We start from the raw sequence: 21906 nt of genomic DNA, 5'->3' as shown, positions 1-21906 counted from the left end.
ACCATCCGTGGACGAGGTGGAGAAAGCAGTGAAAGAGCTGAGGAACTGCAAGGCAGCTGGGAAGGGCGGCATTCCCGCCGAACTCTTTAAAGTCGGGAGCGAACAGCTGTATCGTGCCATCCATCGGATCATGCTGAGAGTCCGGTCTGATGAAGAATTGCCCTTGGACTGGTTGGAGGGTCTCATATGCCCGATCTACAAAAAAGGTCATCGCCTGGACTGTAGCAATTATCGGGGCATAACTCTTCTCAATACCGTGTACAAAATTCTCTCACGCATCCTGTTCCACAGACTGAGGCCATTGCATTTGTTGGCGAGTACCAATGCGGTTTTCGAGAGGGACGTTCCAGGACGGACCAAATGTTTAGCTTGCGACAAATCCTCGATAAATTTCGAGAATTCAACTTGCAGACGCACCATCCAGTCTATGGAGACTTCAGGGCAGCGTACGATTCAGTCAAGAGAAATGAGTTATGGCGGAACATGCTCGAGCATGGCTTCCCAACAAAGCTGATTGGGCTGATACGTGCCATCCTTGAAGGTTCTAACGTCAGGATAGCCGGTGAGATATCGGACTCTTTCGTGACGTTAGATGGTTCGAAGCAGGGTGACGGGCTGTTGAACTTATTGTTCAACATCGCATTGGAAGGTGCTATACGGAGGGCTGGTGTGCAAAGAAGCGGCACCATTACTACGAAGTCGCACATGCTTCTAGGTTTTGCGGATGATATCGACATTATTGGTATTAATCGTAGAGCAGTGGAAGAGGCCTTCGGTCCTCTCAGGAGGGAAGCTGCGAGATTAGGGCTTGCCATAAACTCTGCCAAAACGAAATACATGGTGGCTGGCAGAGTGCGTGGTAGTCCGTCGGAGGTTGTGCTGCGGTGGTGCTAGATGAGGAAAAATATGAAGTAGTCGACGAATTTATTTACCTGGGAACATTAGTGACATGTGACAACGAGGTTAGCCGTGAGATAAAGATGCATGAACCATGAATCTTACCAGGCATACAAATCGGTGGATATAGTCAAGCGGATAAAACACGGCAAGCTTCAGTGGGCTGGGCATGTAGCGAGATTGCCGGATAAGCATCAAGCGAATGCTATATTTAGCAGGAATCCCTATAGAGGTCGCCGACTTCGGGGTAGACCCCGCACTCGTTGGATGTGTACTGTCGACGAGGATGCACGCGAAACAGGTGTTAGAGGCGATTGGAGGATAGCAGCCCAAGGCCGAGGGACATGGCGACGTATTCTGGATTCGGCACTGGATCGATAATCGGTCTGTCGCCTTTATAGTAAAGTAAGTAAGCTTGAGACCAGAAGTTAATGTCTAGAAACTGTACATAATGTTCGCTATTTTTCAATCCAATATAGCGATTACTCTCTGGAAATCCGTGAACATATGAGTTTTTTTTAAGTCGGAATGACGTCTAGCGACACCTTTTTGGGATTCCTATCACGAGATTCGATTTCTGAGTAAGATCGAGAAACTTGCTCTCCTCAAATGTTTCCGAACATGGATGTTTCCGAAACCACAATGAGACTTATCATCCGAAAACTGATGTATGATGCCATTATAAAATTCCATTGCCAACTTCTGATTCCTGTAAAATTGTAATAAATTACGTAAATGCTGCTTATGTTGCCAATAGGATTTGTAATCCCCAACGAAAGCCAATGGATGAAGAAAGTTATCGAACAGAAGAGTAATTTTTCCAGCGAGTTTTTTATTTCCACATGCAATTTTACATGAATATCATTTGCAGTTGTCATCGGCCACCGTCCACGAGAAAGGCGGTTTGTCATTCGATCCGTTGTTCAGGATCCTATAATAAATTTACTGAGTCAAACGTCGTAACAAAATTGGAAGACATTTAAGAAACGATCGAATCCCATGATACCATAGGATCTCAGGTAAAACACCCAAAAGATACCAACCGGTTCGCTCTCCAGCTACGACCATCAGCATAAGTTCTAGTAAATCAGTAGCGCCCACCTCAACGGCAACTGCCACAGCCGTTTGACCGTCCCGATCGGCAATGCTAGGGTTGGCGTCACGCTCGAGTAACAAGCGCACCAGCTGATCATGGTTCATCTGAACTGCCGTTTCCAATGCCGTGGAACCATGCTCCGATGCGGGCATGTTGATTAGTTCGGGCTTATGGTCCAGCAGAAGACGGGTGATTCGAACGCTGCGGTTCATGATGGCGTAACCCAAAGCTCCAGCTGGCGCTTGGTAGTTAGCCATCGTTGGATCCGCTCCATTTTGAAGCAAGAATTCGGTTAGTTCGTAGTTACTGGATCCCACGGTCAGCTGCAGGGCACTGTAGCCCTTCTTCGAGCGATGGTTGAAGATGTGAGTCCCGTCGGGAAAATGCGTTCGGTTTTTTTCCTGACAGTGACGATACAGTAACTTGTAATGGGAGAGGGGGAAGTTGAATCCATGGAAAAAAGCAGTTTGACCTTGGTCGTCTAAACAGAGTGGGTCTGCACCGAGAAGCAGCAGCTTTTCGACGATACTTTCCGGGCAGCTCGAGGGAAGTACGATTAGGGCGCTGGAGTGGTGCGGGAAGTTGAGAAGTACACCCAAGTTGAGGTTTGGTGCAGGATGTCGCTCGAAGATGCAGCTGTTGGAGCCAGTTTGTAGGTACTGAAAATGGTTGTGTTGCGTTTGAATGAAAACTGCCACTATGGCATCCGGCGGGAGTTGCGATTGCATCAGGAAGCTTCTGGTGATTCTATGGAATTCCTCTATCAAACGAGAGTCGTTGAGATCATGAGAAAACAAAGAAGTATCTGCCAGGAATTCCTGTACTGATTGTTCAGAATAAATTTCAATTTCTATGGACACATCTGTGGTAATGAACTGCCTTTTACTTTGCAGTAAATTCGGAGGAATATTGACGAAAATTTTTTGCATCGACGAACATTTCAGGATGATAATAACTGCCAGCTCTTGGTTTAATGAAAGATTTTGAAAATCAAGTTCTACACTTCCGGAATTGTCAGCGAGTAAAATATTCTTAGCAAAAGAGGTATCATCCAGCGCCAGGAGTCTAGAAATCTGATCCAGTAATTCACCAGTGCCAGACAGGTTTCGGCTGACACAGCCGACAATGAGGTAGGGATCAGTTAATAAATAGGCTAAAATTTTCAAATCCTTCACGAGTTTAATCCACGTGTGCAGCGTTCCGGGCTCGCAGCATCTCTCAACTGGTTCAAAGACGAATTCCCGCAAAAGATCGAACATTTCCGTTCGTTTGTTCTTCAATGCAGCACTCAGAACACCACCGCATTGCCAAATATCTATCCCAGTTGTCATTGAAAACCGCATAAACCGTTCCGAACCAAATTCTGCACTCAATCGGGCAACTTGTTTATGAAAGTTGTCAGGAATGGATTTGTTAAGCACCTTCCGAATCAATCTAAAGTTTTGATCAGCAATGCCTATACAAACTGGCAACATTTCGTCTCCCCAAGGATTCGCTCCGCAATCGATCAAAAGCTGGGCAATCTGTACGCGATGTTCCTGCAGTGCTAAACTGAGCGCCTCAGATAGTAAACCTGGATTATTCCGACCTACTCCCATGTCTAGAAAGGTACGCACCATTTTCAACCGACCATAGGAACAGGTATTTTTCAAAGCAACTGATAAATCTGCTTCAAGAACCGTGGAACGATCGGTGTTGTAGCATTTTCGCATGATATATTCAAACGTTCGATTATCATTCACGCCTACGACGTTGGTTAGCAAATCTTTTGAAACCGGCTTAGCTGCGGAAAATAATTGATCCAAATCACTGTCGCTCAGTTCGATGAGGATGAAATTAAACGGACCGTCGAAACTGGAGATTGTTTCCATGTACATTTCACTGGAACGACCGCATTCCGTACAGATGAGAAGTAGCAGCTCAGCAACGGGTCCGGTATATTCCTGAAGCAAATCAACCATCAAGTCTATGTGCCCAGTCTCCTGTAAATGTGCCAGTAACACCCCGATACACGGAGTCACCAGCTGAGGCTGACGCTTTTTGAATTCCGTTATTGCTTTGCGAACGGGAAACGATTTGTCGAATCTACGGATATTAAGCTCAGTTGTCAGCTTGTTGTATGAGAATAAATCAACAATTTTCTGAGAGTCATTTTTCTCCAGTAGAACCGGTTTGAACTCATTCGCACTAGATCCCGCATGAGCAGCTATTTCTGGAATGGAATAATAGGTCAGCTGATCGCAAAACCCGAGTGACCGTAAGTATCGTCCGTGGAAATCGGCTCCATCCTTCAAGCATTCTGCGAAGCAGGAATGATTGCGTTCCAGGGTGGCATTGAGTAAATTTTTCTGACCCGCTAACCAGTGACAAGCTTCGATTTCTATTTCGTTCAAGTCACTCAAATTAAACTTCGAGCATTTCGCGAAAATATTTAACCTATCCGAATGCTGGGTAAGTACGAACCCATTCACAAGAGCCTTCGGCAAACAGGAGCCTGTCAGTAAATCGTACGAGAGGGAATCGTGCGCCAAGTAGTTGCGATAGGATTTTCCCCAAATTATCGGAACGGATTTCGAGAGAAGCGCAAAGTTATCACCAAAATATCCACTAGCTTCCAGTATTTCCAAAGCTTGAAGTTGCCAATATTCGATTGCCAGTTTAATCTTCAGTGGTATCTTATCAACGTTTTTCATGAATTCCTCCACCGTGTCACAACGACATTCAGCGAAAGCATTTCTTATGTTGTGAACAACTTTCAAGAAAACTACCACCAGCTCCTGCTTGTCATTCTTACGCATCACTTCCAGGTTATGTTTAAACGCTTGATTGCGCTGCTTGAACTCTCGTGCTTGCTGTTTAGATTCTCGATTCCGCTGTTTCGAATCTTTACCTTCCTTGGATCCCACAAGCGCCGATTTCAACGAATCGTTGATAGCTTGAGCCTTACAGTCTAGGGCAAAAATATTTCGATAATACGCTTGGGACAAGGACTCATGCAACTTTTCCTCCAGTTTGCTAAGCACTTCATCATCCAAATGCGAGTTACTGGCGAAGCATGTAAAAATCGATTGGCTCTTTTCCCGATAGCGACACCGTTCCGACTCTTCAAGATTGTACTGAACCATAAATTGTGCCGTGATTCCATGATATTCTGGATTTTCAGCGGTCAACCTGGTGAGTTCTTTCCAATCGTGGGAAATTTGATCATACTGAACCTTGCTGGATCCTACGGTGAACTTGAAGTTCAGCAGCCGGTAAACAGCTTCGATTGGAGCATCACCAAAGACCGCTATCTGGATGGGAACCGCAAAGCTAGGAACCGTCAGTTGCTTCATTGATTCTATCAGCTTTATTTTCTCGATATACTCGGAAGCGACGGATCCGCCCGTTTTCAAGCTCAAAATTTTCTGCAATTTGCGAAGATGTTTTACGACATCCTGAGCAGCTTTCTGGTGCAGGCTCAAGATTTGACTGCTTCCGGCGTATCGTACAAAAGCTTGCATATCCTCAACCGTTCGGCAGCGTCTCATTGTTCCGTAAAACTGCATCATGCAGTCATTTAGGATATAGATCCAAAGAATTGAAAACGAGTTGATGACGGTATAGAGATATCCGAACATTTGACTGTACAAATAATACTGATCCGCCTCTTGGACGTACAGCTGGGAGAGTGGAAACCCGTGAGTTGACTTGTTACGATACCGTGAATTCAAGTCCACAGCACTAGTGAGCATATTCGGTAGAATTTCTCGCAGTTTGGCCGAAAAATTCGGAGTTTCGGTAGTGTTTTTGATGGCTTCTCCCAGGATTTGCGAGAATCGTTTCACGGACGCAATCGCTGTGGCAGCGTCCGCACGATTTCGAGGATCCAATTCTTCGCATACTTTCGCACTTTTGATAACTTTGAAACACGAATGTATTTGCTTTGCTTTGCGGTACGTTTTTATCAGTCGCTTTATAATATGGTTTTGCGTCTGTTTTTTGTTCGCTTTCTCCTTAACTGCCACAAGCCGTGCCGAAATCACCCTCAAGTACTGCATAATATTGCGTTTGTTGATGATAGTAGCAAACATGTCACTATGCGGTTCCCTCCGGCAGATTTGCAAGAAAATCGCCAAGCAAAAAATCATCTCTCTCAATGGCAACGGCTTTATCAGTTCATGGTCCTTGATGAAGTACAAATGGTTGTGAATCATCCACAGTTGAAATATGACTTCATCATCCACATCCAGATAATGGTACCACTGTTTACGTTGGCGAAGTTTGCGAAAATATTCTTCCACTTTGCTTACAGAATTCTGCCAGTAGCTGGAAGGTTTCGCGCAATCCGGATCACCGCATAAGTTGCGGAAACCATACGCAGATAAAACGTACAGCAGGTAAACCTCCATTTCACTGGAAATTTTTATGTTCTTCACACACATTTCGTTCATCACACTGGAACCATACCGGAAGACATCCCTTTCACTGCAAAGCTTTATTTCCTGAAGTAACCTTAACACATCTACCAATCCACTTCTAATCAAACGATAAAATAGTTCTTTCGGATCTAACCGGCTCCATTCCTTTGTCAGCAGTCGCTCCGCCAGCGGCCGTTGATTGGCACGTATCGCTGTTGCCACCTCTTCTAACATCATTATGAGATTGTTTACAAAACCGACAGCGTCTACGCGTTACAAGTACAACCGACGCCGGCACGATACTGGGAGAATTCAAGCGATTAACCACGAACCAAAATTCAAACTGGGATCAGGAAAGAGAAAAATGAGCGAGAGAAGAATGTCAAAATGAAACGATTCTTTTCACAATCACATTCTTCGAATTAGAAGAGGTTCAAAGTCTCCATTGGCTCCATTGGCTAGGCTAGTTAACTTGCACTAACGAAAAAAGATCTGTATGATGTCATCAATCGCTTTCATTCGCACATCGATGATTTGCCTGAGCCGATTATCTCTCTACGTTTTCTTACTCTCTCACTACACTTCTCAGCAAAACCACCAGTTCTGTGAATGTGAACCGATGGTCCAGTCATGAACTAACCCATGCGAGTCGGTCTAAAGCAGGTTGACAGTGTTGACAGCGAGCGAGTTTTCTATTTAATATTTTAACTTGCAGTGAAGCTCTAAGGACTAAAAATAAAATCTTAAACAGAAAGCAAACCTACCGTTAATCACACTGTAGGTGGCCAAAATGTGCGCCATACTGGTCGCGGGTGAGGTAAGCGCGAGCCCAAGAAAGCAAAGCAGTGCTCCGGCGATGGCCACCTTCCGGTAGGAGAACTCCTTCAGCAGTGGCCCAACAAACAGCCCGGAGAAGTTCATCATCACGTCCAGGGTGCTGATGATGATGGCCGCCCCGGTAGTGCCAACCTGTAAGTCGCTCAGCAAATCGCCAAACAGCAACCCAAACGAGGGCTCGATCGACCGCGTGGCCAACTAAAGAATGGCGAATTGGAGAAATACAAAAAAAAAAACAGAAGCACGTGCCAAAGCGACTAAGTTTGGATCTACGCCCTTTGAAAATCGTACCATAGGTTGATACTTACGTTAACCAAACTAACGCCAAAAGTGGCCACCCAGCCCCAGCCACCGTCCGGGGCGATTTTCCTTGCCGCCCGTACCTTCTCCATTTGTCTGCTAGCCGTGCGCCAACTCGTTCAACATGTGCCGACGGAAGTTATCGCAAAGGAACTGAAATCAGAAAAAAAATCGCACAAACATACGAAAATTGTTAGATTTCAGCTGTCAGCATGTCAGCATGTGGGGTGTTATCGATTGCACAGCGAAGCAAAAGCAAAACAAATAGCAGACCGATAGCGCAAAATGAGTTTATCGCTGAAACTCGACAATTGCGTCTATTGTTATTTGTTGCCGATAAGCGACACGAAAAATTGTGACAATTGAGGACTTCAAGTGGCTACAGACAAGGTCAACTGCAGAACGTTCATTATCAGAATTTTATAATAACTTTGATTGACATCTGATTGTGAAAGCTGAAGAATTTTAACCATAGCCGTGCGCACGGAGCGGGTTTCAAAATTCCCAAATCAGAGAAAACTAAATAAATAAGCGACTTTGAAAATGGAATTATATTAAGATTAATAAAGAGTTCATCAGGTTATTAACAGATAGAAAATAACTAATTATTTAAAAATATTCAAATTTGTCCGCTGCGCAAGTTTTGCCTAGAATTGAGAGTAAACTACGGAATAGAAATAGAAGCATAGCATACTATATCCCGTGTGTTGTCTGCGATTGATTATAATGAGCCCAAGTTGCACAAGAAACGGTCGTCTTGATGACTCGAAGTATCGAATCGTTCTCTAGTTAATCTCATTTTGACGTAGAGCCACGTCTCTCAGGAAGTTCCGCTAAATAGGGGTGTAAATGAAAATATAAAAGCGAAACTGGGGAACAAAGGCATTCTGCATCCCGGTGATCAAAATCTCTGTCGGCCCTCTAATTTTCAGTTTACCCCTTTGCTGTCAGAGTGTTTTATTCCCACTGTCGGGGTAGCACAGATCAGCATCTCATCCGATTCCAAATTAAACAATAAACTGTCATTTTTGGGACAAAACGATTTAATGATCGAGTATTTGAAAAAAAAAATATTCATTACACTTGATTTAAAAGTTTGCAACGCCTTGGCAAAGACGGTTGATTCGACTTTGCAGCTGCAATTCTGCTATCTGTCTTCATACGAATCGAACAGAAGAATTTGCTGGTCGTTCCAAGCCACAACACGATACATAGCACAGTGTTTTATTTTGCTGATTTCGTGCGCAAAATTAATAGCGTCTTCAAATTAAATTTTAGTGGTATACTTTATTCGGAAAAGTTTCTATGTATTTATCGTGCTTCTTTTAGAATGTACGATTTAGTGATTAATTCACCTAGAAGTGATATGGAAAATTTATTTTTTAGGGCAGTGAGACAGACAGCTAGTGTCTTCCAAAAAGTTGTGGCAAATGGTATTAATAGCAACTTTGTCGAAGGTGTCGGATTTCTATCTCTTATGTTAAAAAAGATATAAAAAGGTTTATATGCAAAGTTCACTCAAATCATAATTTTTAATATAACTTTTTTCCTGGATTTTTTACATATTTTATACATTCTAGGAAATTATTAGCCAAATAGAAATACACATTTTTGCTGAACATTTGATCTAGCTATGGTTCAAAATAAAAAAGTTATTCAACCATTAACGGTTTTTCAAGGGTCAGTTTAACTTCAAATTACTCAGCCGTACGCAAAAAATACGCAGATAACTTTTTTATGTCCTGAAAGCACGTCTATTCTCGTTCTAAAAGAATATAAAATCGTTTGTCTAATAGAATCTTTTCGATTGTTTCAATGAAAAAAATCTTTTGCATGAAAATTCTAACTTTATCAAATAACTTTATTTCTAAATATAACGTTTTACAATCGGGGGCTGGCAACACGGCTAACTGGTAATACGTGCCCCGAAAGCTATCCGTTGAAGTTATTGATTTATAAGTGAATTTACGGGCCAAACTCGCTAAAAAGTGTAAAGTTGTGATCTGTGATGCTTTGTCCACTTGAAAAAAGTGAAGGTTTTGTGAAAAACACAGTGTTTCTTGCGTGGGAGTTATAATTTATCCACGAAATCAAATTGAAAATTGTAAGGTCAGTTAAGTTGCGTGATTGTGAGTGTCTACTTTGTGCGTCGCGTTAACTAGCGGTTCATTATTAACGTGCGAAAATGGAGTGCATGGTGGTGTGAAAGAAGAGAACGGCACTACCTTGAGAGCGGAGAGAGTAGCGTTGCACTGTGCTAGTCAGGGATGCCACATGTACAGATTAATCTGTATTTTACAGATTTTTGGCCGAAGTAACGATACAGAATCTGTATATACAGATATACAGATTTTCGTCGAAAAGTACAGATTTACAGATTTTTCGAAATTGACAATAATTTTTAAAAACAATCCAAATTTTATTTCATTAAATATTAAGCAAATTGAACATATTTTCAACTCCTCACACGTTTTAAGCTAAAAATTTTGTTTATGTACCATAAAAACTTAAAAAATACAAAGTTCTTTATGTTTAAACAACACAGATTTTTTTTACAGATATTTTTGTTCCAGATACAGATGCTCAGATTTTTTCAAGGGAAAACACAGATTTAAATGTGGCAATCTGGTGCTAGTCGGCGTTTGTTTCGCTGGCATAGGCATAACCAAACTAAAACAGATGAGTATATGTTTTTTGTATCAAACATTTCAAGAATGCATGGGCTCTGTATGTAGTGGTTTTTAGCGGGCTTTGGACTTTGGCAGAAGTGTGAATGTGTGATCTGTCGGGTGCACGAGGTGTGGTAGCTTTTCGGCTGCGAGTAGAGTTTTTTTTTTGTTTGCAAACTAGATTGTGCGATGAGTCTTGAAATGTTTGTGCGCCGCACTGACTCTCGCACGACAGGTAGGTAATAGAAAATTCAATGGAGTTGAGTTTGACTTTCGATGATTATTTAGTTAGCCTGAAATAATCATGATTGGTTTGGTCTTGTCAATAATTTTAGACTTTTGATTAGTAAGTACATCTACACCTGATGTTTGCACTTAATGTTTTAAATGCACCAAGCTTTGCTACGTTTTCAACAGGATCACACCCATTATAACCAGACACGAATGCACACAATAAGTGTAAAGTGTCTTTAATAAAATAATAATACATGGAATAACACCCATTATAAGGTAATGAGTAGCTCAACATAGTAATGAGCCAACATGACGCATAGTATACCTCGAATCCGTAATCTACCATGGTTTTGCACAGTGCGTCTTGAACTGTCCTACAGGTCAGACGTTTTTTCGGTTGCTTGTGGACTGGTCTTTGACTGCCTATAGCTTCAAAGTTTGTGTTTTGTCAGTGTGTCTTTTAAAGACTACCTGAAAGTTATTTCCCATCAGTCTTTCTCAAGACTACCTACTTTTGAATTTAACATTTGTTTTAACTTTTTTCGTATCACCTGAAATGGCTGGACGGAAAAAGAAACCTCGCATCGCTGCGGGGAGGAAAAGAGAGGCATCTCTTTCTGACACATCGAGTGTTTGTAGTGACAATCCTTTTGATATTTTGCCTGTGCAAGAAGCTGGTGAAATGGAAGTTACCAATAATGAAACTATACAAAATATAAAATCTTTAAAAAAGGAGAAAGTTCCACCTATTGTGGTAACTATTTCTTCTGAATTTAATATATTCAAAAAGGAACTTTCAACGTTTGTTTCTGACGTTAAAGTTACCTATCAAATTGGCCGTAGAGGTGAATGCCGCTTATTAGCCGACTCAGTAAAGGGTCGTGATCGTCTTGTTCAGTATTTAACTGACAAGATGCACAATTTTTTTACATATGACACCAAGAACGCCAAGCCGTTCAAGGTTGTCTTGAAAGGTCTCACCAACGATCAAACCGTTGATGAGATCAAACTTACTTTAACAGAATTACTTGGCATAGCCCCTACCCAAGTAATTCTAATGAAACAAAAATCACGAGGCGAAAACAGTCAGAGAACTGGAATTTCCCTTGTTAATTATCTAATTCATTTTAACCGCAATGAGGTTAACAACTTAAAATTTTTTGAAAAAGCACATGCTTTGTATAATGTGCGTGTAAAGTGGGAAATTTATAGGAAGTATGGCGGAGGTGAAAAGCATATCACCCAATGCCGTACTTGCCAACGTTATGGCCATGGTTCCAAATTCTGTAACATGGACCAAAAATGTCTTAATTGTGGAGACTCTTCTCACAAAAAGGACACATGTCCTGTGAAAGAGAGTAAAAATTTTCGCTGTGCGAATTGTAACGGCAACCATATGTCAAATTTTTATCAATGCCCAGTCCGTTTAGCAATTGTTAAGGCAAGGCAAGGTAAACAAAATTCAATTTCTCAATTAAAACCAACTTCAAAACAAAATTCTCCAAGCGTACCAGTGACGCATAGTTTACCTACTCCTTTGCATACCCGTTTACTTATGCACAGGTTACAGGTAGTTCGAACATTATACCGCCTAGTGTTGGTAGTTCGAAAATGACCGTTAATATGGGTAAGCAAAACAGGCTAGAAAATAATTGTACACCTATCACTCCAGCTAATATTGCTGCCGAAAATATTTTTTCTAATGTCAACTGCCTGGGGCCTATTACGGCAGGTAAACTTTCTTTTTTGCAACAGGCAATGTTCGATCTTATGAACGCCATGTTGCAGGCAAAATCAATGTTTGAAGCCATTCAAATAGGCACAAATTTTACTATTAAAATTGTTTCTAATTTAAAATTTAGCAATGATTTTAAATAAAACAATTAAAATATTAAATTGGAATGCTCGCTCATTGAAGGCCAATGAGAATGAGCTTTTTAACTTTTTAACAGTAAATAATGTGCATATTGCAATTATTACTGAAACATTTTTGAAACCTAACATAAAATTAAAATATGATCCCAATTACGTGGTTCATAGATATGATAGGATTCAGGGTTCCGGCGGTGGAGTTGCAATTGTTATTCATCGCCGAATCAAACATCGTGCTCTTCCCCATCTTGAGACGAAAGTTATTGAAACTTTGGGAATTGAAGTTCAAACTGAACTTGGGATTTTATTTATTGCCGCAGCATATTTACCATTTCAATGCACACGCGAGCTCAAAAATTATTTTAAAGGTGATTTACAAAAACTCACCAGAAATCGTTCGAAATTTTTCATAATCGGCGATTTGAACGCTAAACATCGTTCATGGAATAATTCTCAAAGTAATTCCAATGCCAAAATTTTATTCAATGATTGTTCTTCAGGATACTATTCTATTTTGTCTCCGAATAGTCCTACATGCTTTTCTTCTGTAAGAAACCCTTCAACAATTGATTTGGTGCTTACAGATCGAAGTCATGTGTGTAGTGATTTGATCACACATGCTGACTTTGATTCTGACCATCTTCCAATAACTTTTTCTTTATCACATGAATCAGTTTTAAACCCTATGAGCTCTGTTTTTAATTATAACAAGGCTAATTGGGAAAGATACAAAACTCATATTGAGAGAAATTTCAATAATGAGCTTGATTTGCAAAACGAAGTGAATATTGATTCCGCTTTGGACGCATTAAAATGTGCAATTGTTGATGCCAGGAATTATTCTGTTCCAAAGACTCAAGTGAAATTTGATTCACCAATAATTGACGAAAATCTTCAACTTCTAATTCGTTTGAAAAATGTCCGCAGACGTCAATATCAACGTTCTCGTGACCCTGTTTTTAAAACTATTTATAAAGATTTACAGAAAGAGGTTAAACATAGATTTACTCTTCTGAGAAATCAAAATTTTGAGACTAAAGTTGAAAAATTGAAACCATATTCAAAACCATTTTGGAAGCTGTCGAAGATTCTTAAGAAACCTTCAAAGCCTATTCCAGTTTTAAAAGATGGTGAACGTTTTCTTGTATCCAATGAACAAAAGGCTCAAAGACTTGCTCAGCAGTTTGAGAGTGTTCATAACTCAAATTTGAATTTTGTGAGTCCAATTGAAAATGAAGTCACACGTCAATTTGATTTAATTTCTTCCCAGAATTTTTTACCTGCAGAAATAATTGAAACTAACTTGAATGAGATTAAATCAATTATGAAAAATTTCAAAAATATGAAAGCACCTGGTGACGATGGAATCTTTAATATACTAATCAAACATCTCCCTGAGAGCACAATGGAATTTTTAGTGAAAATTTTCAATTGCTGCTTCAAAATTGCATATTTTCCCAAATTATGGAAAAATGCAAAAATTACTCCCATTTTAAAACCGGATAAGAACCCAGCTGAAGTTTCAAGTTATCGACCAATCAGTTTGCTTTCTTCAATAAGTAAACTATTTGAGAGAGTTATTCTTAACAGAATGATGTCACACATCAACGAAAATTCAATTTTTGCAAATGAACAGTTTGGATTTCGCCATGGGCATTCCACAACTCATCAATTGCTCAGAGTTACTAATATGATACGAGCTAACAAATCTGAAGGTTATTCCACTGGAGCTGCTCTTTTAGACATAGAAAAAGCATTCGACAGTGTTTGGCATAAAGGTTTGATTGCGAAATTGCAAACTTTTAATTTTCCAATTTTCCTAATCAAAATTTTAAAAAATTATCTTACTGATCGAACTCTGCAGGTTGTCTATCAGAATTCAAAATCTGATAGATTTCCTGTCAGAGCAGGTGTGCCTCAAGGTTCAGTCTTGGGTCCAGTCCTGTACAACATATTCACTTCAGATCTTCCTGATTTGCCTCCAGGATGCACAAAGTCATTGTTCTGCGATGACACAAGCATTTCCGTAAAAGGAAAAAGTCTTCGTGTCATATGCAGTCGATTGCAGAAAAGTTTAGATATTTTTTCTTCCTACTTGCAAAAGTGGAAAATCTCTCCCAATGCTTCTAAAACTCAAATGATAATTTTTCCGCATAAGCCTAGGGCTTCTTTCCTCAAGCCAAACAATAATCACGTTGTCAAGATGAATGGGGTTATTTTAAGTTGGTCCGACAAGGTTAAGTACTTGGGACTAATTTATGATAAAAAACTTATTTTCAAAGAGCACATTGAGAGTATACAAGCCAAGTGCATCAAATATACGAGATGTTTATATCCTCTCATTAACAGGAATTCTAAACTTTGTTTAAAGAACAAACTTTTGATTTACAAACAAATTTTTAGACCAGCAATGCTTTATGCTGTACCGATCTGGTCAAGTTGCTGTTCAACAAGGAAGAAAACGCTCCAAAGGATTCAGAATAAAATTCTGAAAATGATTTTGAAGCGTCCTCCTTGGTTTGGTACACTCGAATTACATAGACTTACTGGTGTTGAACCGCTAGAAGCTATGTCAAATAAAATTATTAACAATTTTCGACAAAAATCGTTGCAATCCTCAATTGCTACGATAAGCTCTCTTTATAGCCAATAAGTTAGCAATTAAGTTAGTTGTAAGTTTACTTCCCCTTTTCTGACAAGTAGGTTTAAATCCCTACGAATGATAAGTCCTAATTGCGAAAGCAAACAAATCCTAACAATTAAAATTACAAATTTCTAACAGTGTTGAGAAGTCACCATTTGTGATTGGACACACATACTCATTATTTACTAATATTTATCATAAATACTTAAGCTACTAACAAATCCCCCCTTAAAAAAAAAAAAATACCATGGTTTTGCACGGTCAGGCTTCAAGTAGTGTTTTATCAGTAAAACATGTTCTCACCTCGAGAGCAATGGTGTGGTTTGTGGAAGCTGGGAGTATGGTGCAGTGATAATCATGAAATCTTATGCTTCACTTTTTCGATTTTTCTAGCTTTTGAGCTATTTGTGTTTTGTTTACTATGTTCCAATAATGACTAGGTCGGCATTTTTTTAACAAACTTAAGACCATATATTGGTCAATATGGAAATTTGCATTTTTAAATTATTAAGGCTTTGCATGCATGAAACTTTGTCAATTTCTCTATTTAATAGGCAACATTCGCATCCACAACTAAGAGAGAATCGGCGTGAAATGTCGTGTCCCCGAGTGTCTGCGTCGGTAGGCGGGAATAGAGCGGTCGTGCAAAGTGCTTCGATGTAAGCCGCGTTTCCGGCTCGGGAGAATTTTACTTATATGTACGTTTTCAGAATATAGTGATTTCGAGGGCTATACCCAGATACTTGTTCATGTCTCACTGTGACTGTTTAACGGAAGATTTTGTCCGGTCGATAAATATCGCGATTAACAAAAACGCGAAGTATACCCTCCAAAGAATCGCGTCGGCCGACGTGCATTCGTTTTTTCGAAAGTACTCGGGATTGACAAATAGCTGAAGGCTACGAGTAGCAAAGACTACATCGCGGGCGTCGTACGCAGAGGATCGCGACGTTTGGCAAGAAATATACTCATAGTTCGTTTTCGTAATAAGCGCGCAACATTGTGATATTTTGTTTTTCAGGTGTGTTTTTCGCGGGATCGTATCGTTATTTTAGAGCAAACAAAGTGTATACGAGAAACATCGTTGGTCGATCTGTTAGGTAGAAAATGTCCGGTTGACCGAATCCCAAGAGACTCTGCGTCGATACCTTCATGAGGTCAAATGGTCGGCGTGCGACCAGTCCGAGCCACGCGCCTTTTTCTTAAAAATTGAGTTATTAGCACCAGTGGATGTGCAAACTGATGATCTATGTTCCATTAAAGAATTAAATCATTTGAACAGTTCATAGGCGTGTTATAGTAAAAAATCTCTGTTGCACTTTGTGAAAAGAACGAAATTGCGTTCGACCAGAGTGAACCATGAACACAGACATGGTATCTAAATAAAGTGATTGTTTGTGATTTAAAAGCTAACTTTGCGATTTATTTTAATCAGTAACTGATGTCTCCGCTTCGGACAGCTCGTTAATACGACTGTCATAAGAATTAGATAAATAAACAGCCAGGTGGTTTTCGTAGAGCCGAATTTCGTTTTAATGGGCACATCACTTTTTTTCAAGATCTTGTTGAGCCAGACCGAACCAAGTGCATTTCATTTCCATTTGATATTTTTCAAATAATATTAAATTTTTTCTTGTAACAAACGTCAGGACTGGGTCAATATACGTTAAATCAATAAATTTAGACAATACCAGCTTCAAAATACCAGAGCATTTCATATTGATACTATCCTAACACTTAGCACTAGGTGCGCTTTGGCATCAGGAAATAGAGCAACAGAAAAAAAGCTTTGCTTCTCTATCAGCTGTATAATTTCTGATACAGATTGGACTAAGAGATAAAGCAGTGTTGATATCTATGTATTACGTTTGACTAGTGAGAAAAAATAGGTTGTTTAATAGACAAGTTGATATATTGTAGTAAATACGTTTGACCAGACCGAACTGAAGACCAACTTTTAAATTTTTTTTCGACCAGAGTGAACTGAGTTCATGGGTGTCAAAAATAAAAACCAAATATTTTATCAATTATTGCTATTTTTCGTGTATTTATGATAAAAGGACATTCATTAAGCTTTGTTCATTACATGTTTGCATTGAATTAACGATAAGTTCAAACCCGATTAATTTATGGGTGGTCAAACTTTAAATGCTAATTACTCAAAACAATGTGTTTGGCGCTTGGCTCGGTCTGGTTGCACGCCGATTAATTATCTACAGATATATCAACAACGCGCAATTGATTTCGGTGTAAAGAGGATCACCTTACGAGATATCATATCATTTGAAGTTGTCCCAATTTGATCAAAGCTCCACTATCCTTGCGTACGATTTATTGTTGCGGTGTTACATTGTCAAACTGAATAAGTTCGAAACGCTTTATGAATATCGTGGCGGATATAATGAACCTGTTCGCGCGATACTTGTTCCGAAGAACCAGACACTCGGAAACAGCGCATCGCTTACCAAAACGAACCCTGCTGTGTACCTTACCCTTTCTCCAACATCCCAGTGATTTCTCGTGGAAGTGCAGAGGTGTTCTCGGCTTCCAAAAAGCGAGTATCACGTCAACATTTTCCTATAAAAATCCGTTCTTTGACCTGCATTCGGATGCGGCCGGCGCTGGTATTGCCTAATACAAAGCTTGAGGTCATCAGTTTTTACACATTGAGGATGCATGTTGGTCCCAAGCATCATCTGTTGGTTCTCTGTGTAATTACAGCTGATCTGGCAATAACGGAGTAGCAACCGCGTGTGGTCAATCATGCTCATGCTCATGCTCTTAATATAACGTTTTACAATCTTCAGCAAAAATATAAATCCAATAGAATCGCGTAATTTTTTAGAAGGTCATAAAAATATAGAAAATCATGGGAAAGATTTATAATGAAAAATATGAATTTTTACATGTCACTTCTAGGTGAATTAATCACTAAATCGTACATTCTAAAAGAGGCACAATCAAATACATAGAAACTTTTCCGAATAAAGTATATCACTAAAATCCAATTTGAAGACGCTTAATAATTTTGCGCACGAAATCAGCAAAATGAATGTCAGCTAAAGAGAATTTTTTGGAGCAGATTTGGATTTTTTTAAATGTTTATAGTTTTCCTTCGATTTTTTAATGAAGAATAGACATTTCAAGCAGTTTTTACTCTTTATTTCAAAAATGAAGGAAAACGATGAACATTTTTTTTAAACTCACGTTTTAATAAGAAAACGCGGCTTTTACACATGATATATAAAAACTGGTATATCTTTAGGGCCTTATTATTGAAGATTAAACATTTTCTCATGAGGTTTAGCGCTAGAATGGAAAGTCAATATTATCTTCTACTGCATGCACTCTAACTGTTAAAACTTGTTTAACTTAAACGTCGCATGGGGTTCCATCCATTCCTGTTTTGTCAATGATGCCGTATTTTTATGTGCAAAAAATGCGCGCGTGATTGTTACAACAGCGAACACTGTTCATATCAGGACAACCAAATGAATGATTAATATGTTGATAAGTAGTTCTACATCATTCATGCGGTAATGACACACAACTCCTCTGTTATTTTTTTCACAGATATCATAGGAAGAAAACAGTATCATACGAAGGTGCTCTGCATTCACGGAGTTTTGTGGTGTGATCTAAGTACCTTACGGTCTCAGGACAATCGACCACCGAGTGACAACCATGTCATAATCTATATTGCAGTACCGGTATACGAAAAATCGAAATCGACCACCAGAAGGCACTTATCGAAATCGGTACAAAAACACCTGTTGCAAATCTTTGGCGTTCCGTTGGTAAAGCCTCAAAAATAGTCAAACATCGTCAACGTTCTCATGACAAAAACTAAAGTTGTTAGTGTAGTGAGGGTAATTTCGGCGTACTAGTATTTTCGGCCTATTCTCAGCATTTTCAGCCACATTTACCTGCACAAATAATTTATCGCCAGAAAACAAATGCAAGCATTCTTTAGTTAACGGAGCTCTTCCGTGATACGCATTTGGGGTTTGGCCACCGACTGGAGTGTCTCATCGCTTGCGTCGCTGTAGATATGATTAAGTCGTTATACACAGTGTGTGTGAAGAGACCACTCTCTCAGTTACAAAAATAAACTCCCACAGAGCAGTGTGTTCAGTTCATCGTGGCATGCTGGGATACGGGAACACAGTAGTAGAGGGTGATTCGACTTTGGTGTAGGATGAGTTATACCTTTCCCAGTAGTTTAATTGGCCAAAACACCTTGTCGGAGACAACGGAGATTGCGGGTTCCAGTCTCGTCTGGACGAGGAAAATTTTTCTAAGCCTAAAGTCACACCTTCTATTCCCGTTCATCTTCGCATTCTCGCAAACTACATACATTGCCCTGCTAAACATAAATTGACCTATTGGGACGAGGAGACTGTAATTTTTTTTTTTTTTTAATACTGATACAGAGAATATCACAAGGAATGGTTGGTGTCTATTCATGTCGTCTGTGCTAGGAATGCTCGCATGTGATTGTTCACGTAAACTTGTCCTTGACAATTTTCATCGATTTTAATCGCTTTGCAATAAAAAATAATGGAACATATTTTTACAATAACTAGTTAACTTTCCAAATGTTGAAAATTGATATTATTCCAAAAAAATTTGTAAAAAAAATACTTTTGGGTCTGAAACCAAAAATGGTCGATAATATTTTTTACGTATTTTCAAATCATTTGGCACGGAGACGCTCAAATTTGATACAAAAAGGACAACATTTCATTACTGCTTCTAAAGTAAAAATTGTGCGTGTTAACTCAGAATTTCAATTTGGTTAGTAGTTTTTTAAACAGTGTAACTCACTCCAATCACCTTTACCTAGAACGTCTCCATCTCACCATCACCCCTAATCGTGGTACTAACTGGGAACATTGAGTTTCAACTCAAGTGCCAATATTGCTTGTATACTAACTGTGAATGGTTTCTAAACCTGTCTAGATTCCCATATTTCACAGCGAACTAAAACGGACGGCTGAACCATTATATGCAGTGTCTCACCTACCAAACCATGGTGAGCCTAGGTATTTCGGCCTTAGAACTAACAATCAACTAACAGGCGCAATGTCAAAATGCAACGAAGGTGAAAAAGCCTAGAGTGATCGAAATAAGACCTCATCGACGCAAGCAACGCTACGAAATCAGAGGAATATTTCTTCACCTACTACACGGCTCGTTTCTATGGAGCGGCCAACAGTATCCAAAAACGGACTGTGCAGATCGCTATCATGCACTGAAAACAATATTTTGGGAGCACCAGTGCGATTTTCATGAAGGGTAAGGGGATTGTCACCCTTGACGGTTTCATTTCGGACCATGATGATATTTATGATTGGTGTTGAATCTGCGTGTTGAATCAACGTTTTCTTGAAAGTAGTAAATGCGCAAAAACTCGATTATCCGGAAACTCGATTATCCGGAATCCGATTATCCGGAATTTTAGACTTGATTATCCGGAATTTTAGTTTCTTGATGTCCGTTTACAATTTTTATTCCGAAATTTTGCCTTTACCATCCCTTCTGGCATATTTGTTACCATTTAAGTCACTTCCGGCATGTTTGGGACATGTTCGAATTAAGTGAAAATAATCAATGTCCAATTTATTTTTTTGCTTCTCAAGATTTTACCGCTTTTTGCCTCAGAAATAATTTCTGGTTACGCCACTGCATCATACAAGTGAAATAAAGAGAAGAAATATTTATTTTATGTTCGTTAATCGCAAAATTTCAGTATGTTTTGTGTGATTCGATTATCCGGAAAACTCGTTTATCCGGAATGAAAATTTTTTTGATGTTCCGGATAATCGAGTCCGACCTGTACCATTATTTCGAGGTCATATGCTTATATTTTACATACATAACATAATCAACGAGAAATACACTCTTATTGGTCTCTTGAACTGTTTTCCAGCAATTTTAAACCCATAGTCCTGATGGTCTTCATATTCTACCATTTCAAATTGTTTAATTTTTCACAATTGAGGAAGCGTTTTTCGGTGTTTGTAAAACCATCGCAAACAATAATTCCAAACTGAGTTCTAAAAATTAACAAAACACAATAAAAGCTTAAGATCTAAAAATTATATTAACCTAAAACCACCCAGAATGAAAATCCTGCGCACGGCTTTGACGGTAAATATGTTAAAAATTTCCCATACTCTTAGCGAAGCACGTTCTATATTTTCCGCCAGCAGCCGAGAATGCAATTACTGAGCGCACGTTCGTCACAAGGTGCGGTCGCGAGACCTTGCCCGGGACACTAAACTTTTCCATACGATCGTAAATTGCTGCTACCCCTATCTATCATTCAAGCGAGAGTCGGTGACAAACACCTGATAATCGTTGCACATTTTATCAGTTGTTATATTTATTATCATCCCCATCATCATCATCATCATCATCACCATCATTAGAAACATTCTCGTTTCCAATCAAACTTATCGGCACTTGGATGCATTAGCGGTGCACGCGTTAATTGTTTAATAGGCCACCGCCCGCATTCTGCCACAATCATCTATTCGATCGCATCACGAGACCAGCTCGAAACCATCCTTCCAATCGGCGATAAGCCGCGGCGAACAAATGGGACGTTCTCCATTATTGTATCGCCACTTGTGGCTTGCGTGTGAGACGAAAAATAAAAAAACACTAAACTACAATGTCAATTGACTTCGTAACATATCGTAGGGGATCTGCTCCTGATAAACAAACCGGAGCGGAGTGACGTTAGCGGCTCGTGGCATAAACAAATTGCTTGGTAACCTCAGTCCGATTGACACACAATACTGGTGATTCTCGATCTCGATCACATGATCGCTGGATGCGTCTCAGGAAAGGGAGAAATTGACAGAAACTTCGGTCAATTAAGATTTGTTGTGCGAAACCGGTTGGAACCGATTTCTGACGGTTGTCTTTTTTTTTTCCTTTATTATAGAG

The 21906-nt window shown here is 39.6% G+C and overlaps 2 protein-coding genes across 5 annotated transcripts in view; both read right to left on the bottom strand.

Moving 5' to 3' along the window:
• The window catches only part of LOC129718981 (uncharacterized), an 82697-nt gene that overhangs the window by 17651 nt on the left and 43140 nt on the right, over positions 1–21906 (bottom strand). For all 4 annotated transcript variants that reach the window (XM_055670301.1, XM_055670293.1, XM_055670287.1 and 1 more), the window contains 2 exons: positions 7539–7683; positions 7158–7428 (listed from right to left, as the gene is read on the bottom strand). In XM_055670301.1, the coding sequence (XP_055526276.1) occupies positions 7158–7428; positions 7539–7622 (355 nt within the window). In that variant the 5' untranslated portion in view covers positions 7623–7683. The remainder of the gene's footprint in view (positions 1–7157; positions 7429–7538; positions 7684–21906) is intronic.
• LOC129718968 (uncharacterized) lies at positions 1718–6487 on the bottom strand. Its single transcript, XM_055670257.1, has 2 exons — positions 1941–6487; positions 1718–1828 (listed from the first exon to the last, which is right to left on the bottom strand). Exons 1-2 carry the CDS (start codon positions 6424–6426, stop codon positions 1821–1823), a joined length of 4494 nt encoding a protein of 1497 aa, XP_055526232.1. The 5' UTR covers positions 6427–6487; the 3' UTR covers positions 1718–1820.

This window comes from Wyeomyia smithii, chromosome 1 (assembly GCF_029784165.1).
Source record: "Wyeomyia smithii strain HCP4-BCI-WySm-NY-G18 chromosome 1, ASM2978416v1, whole genome shotgun sequence".
Lineage (NCBI taxonomy): Eukaryota > Metazoa > Arthropoda > Insecta > Diptera > Culicidae > Wyeomyia > Wyeomyia smithii.
Note: the sequence above shows the minus strand (reverse complement) of the source record. Positions and strands in the feature narration are given on the sequence as shown.

Coding starts and splice junctions, on each gene's coding strand:
- LOC129718968 (XM_055670257.1), bottom strand. CDS start 6,426: ATGAACGAAATGTGTGTGAAGAACATAAAAATTTCCAGTGAAATGGAG.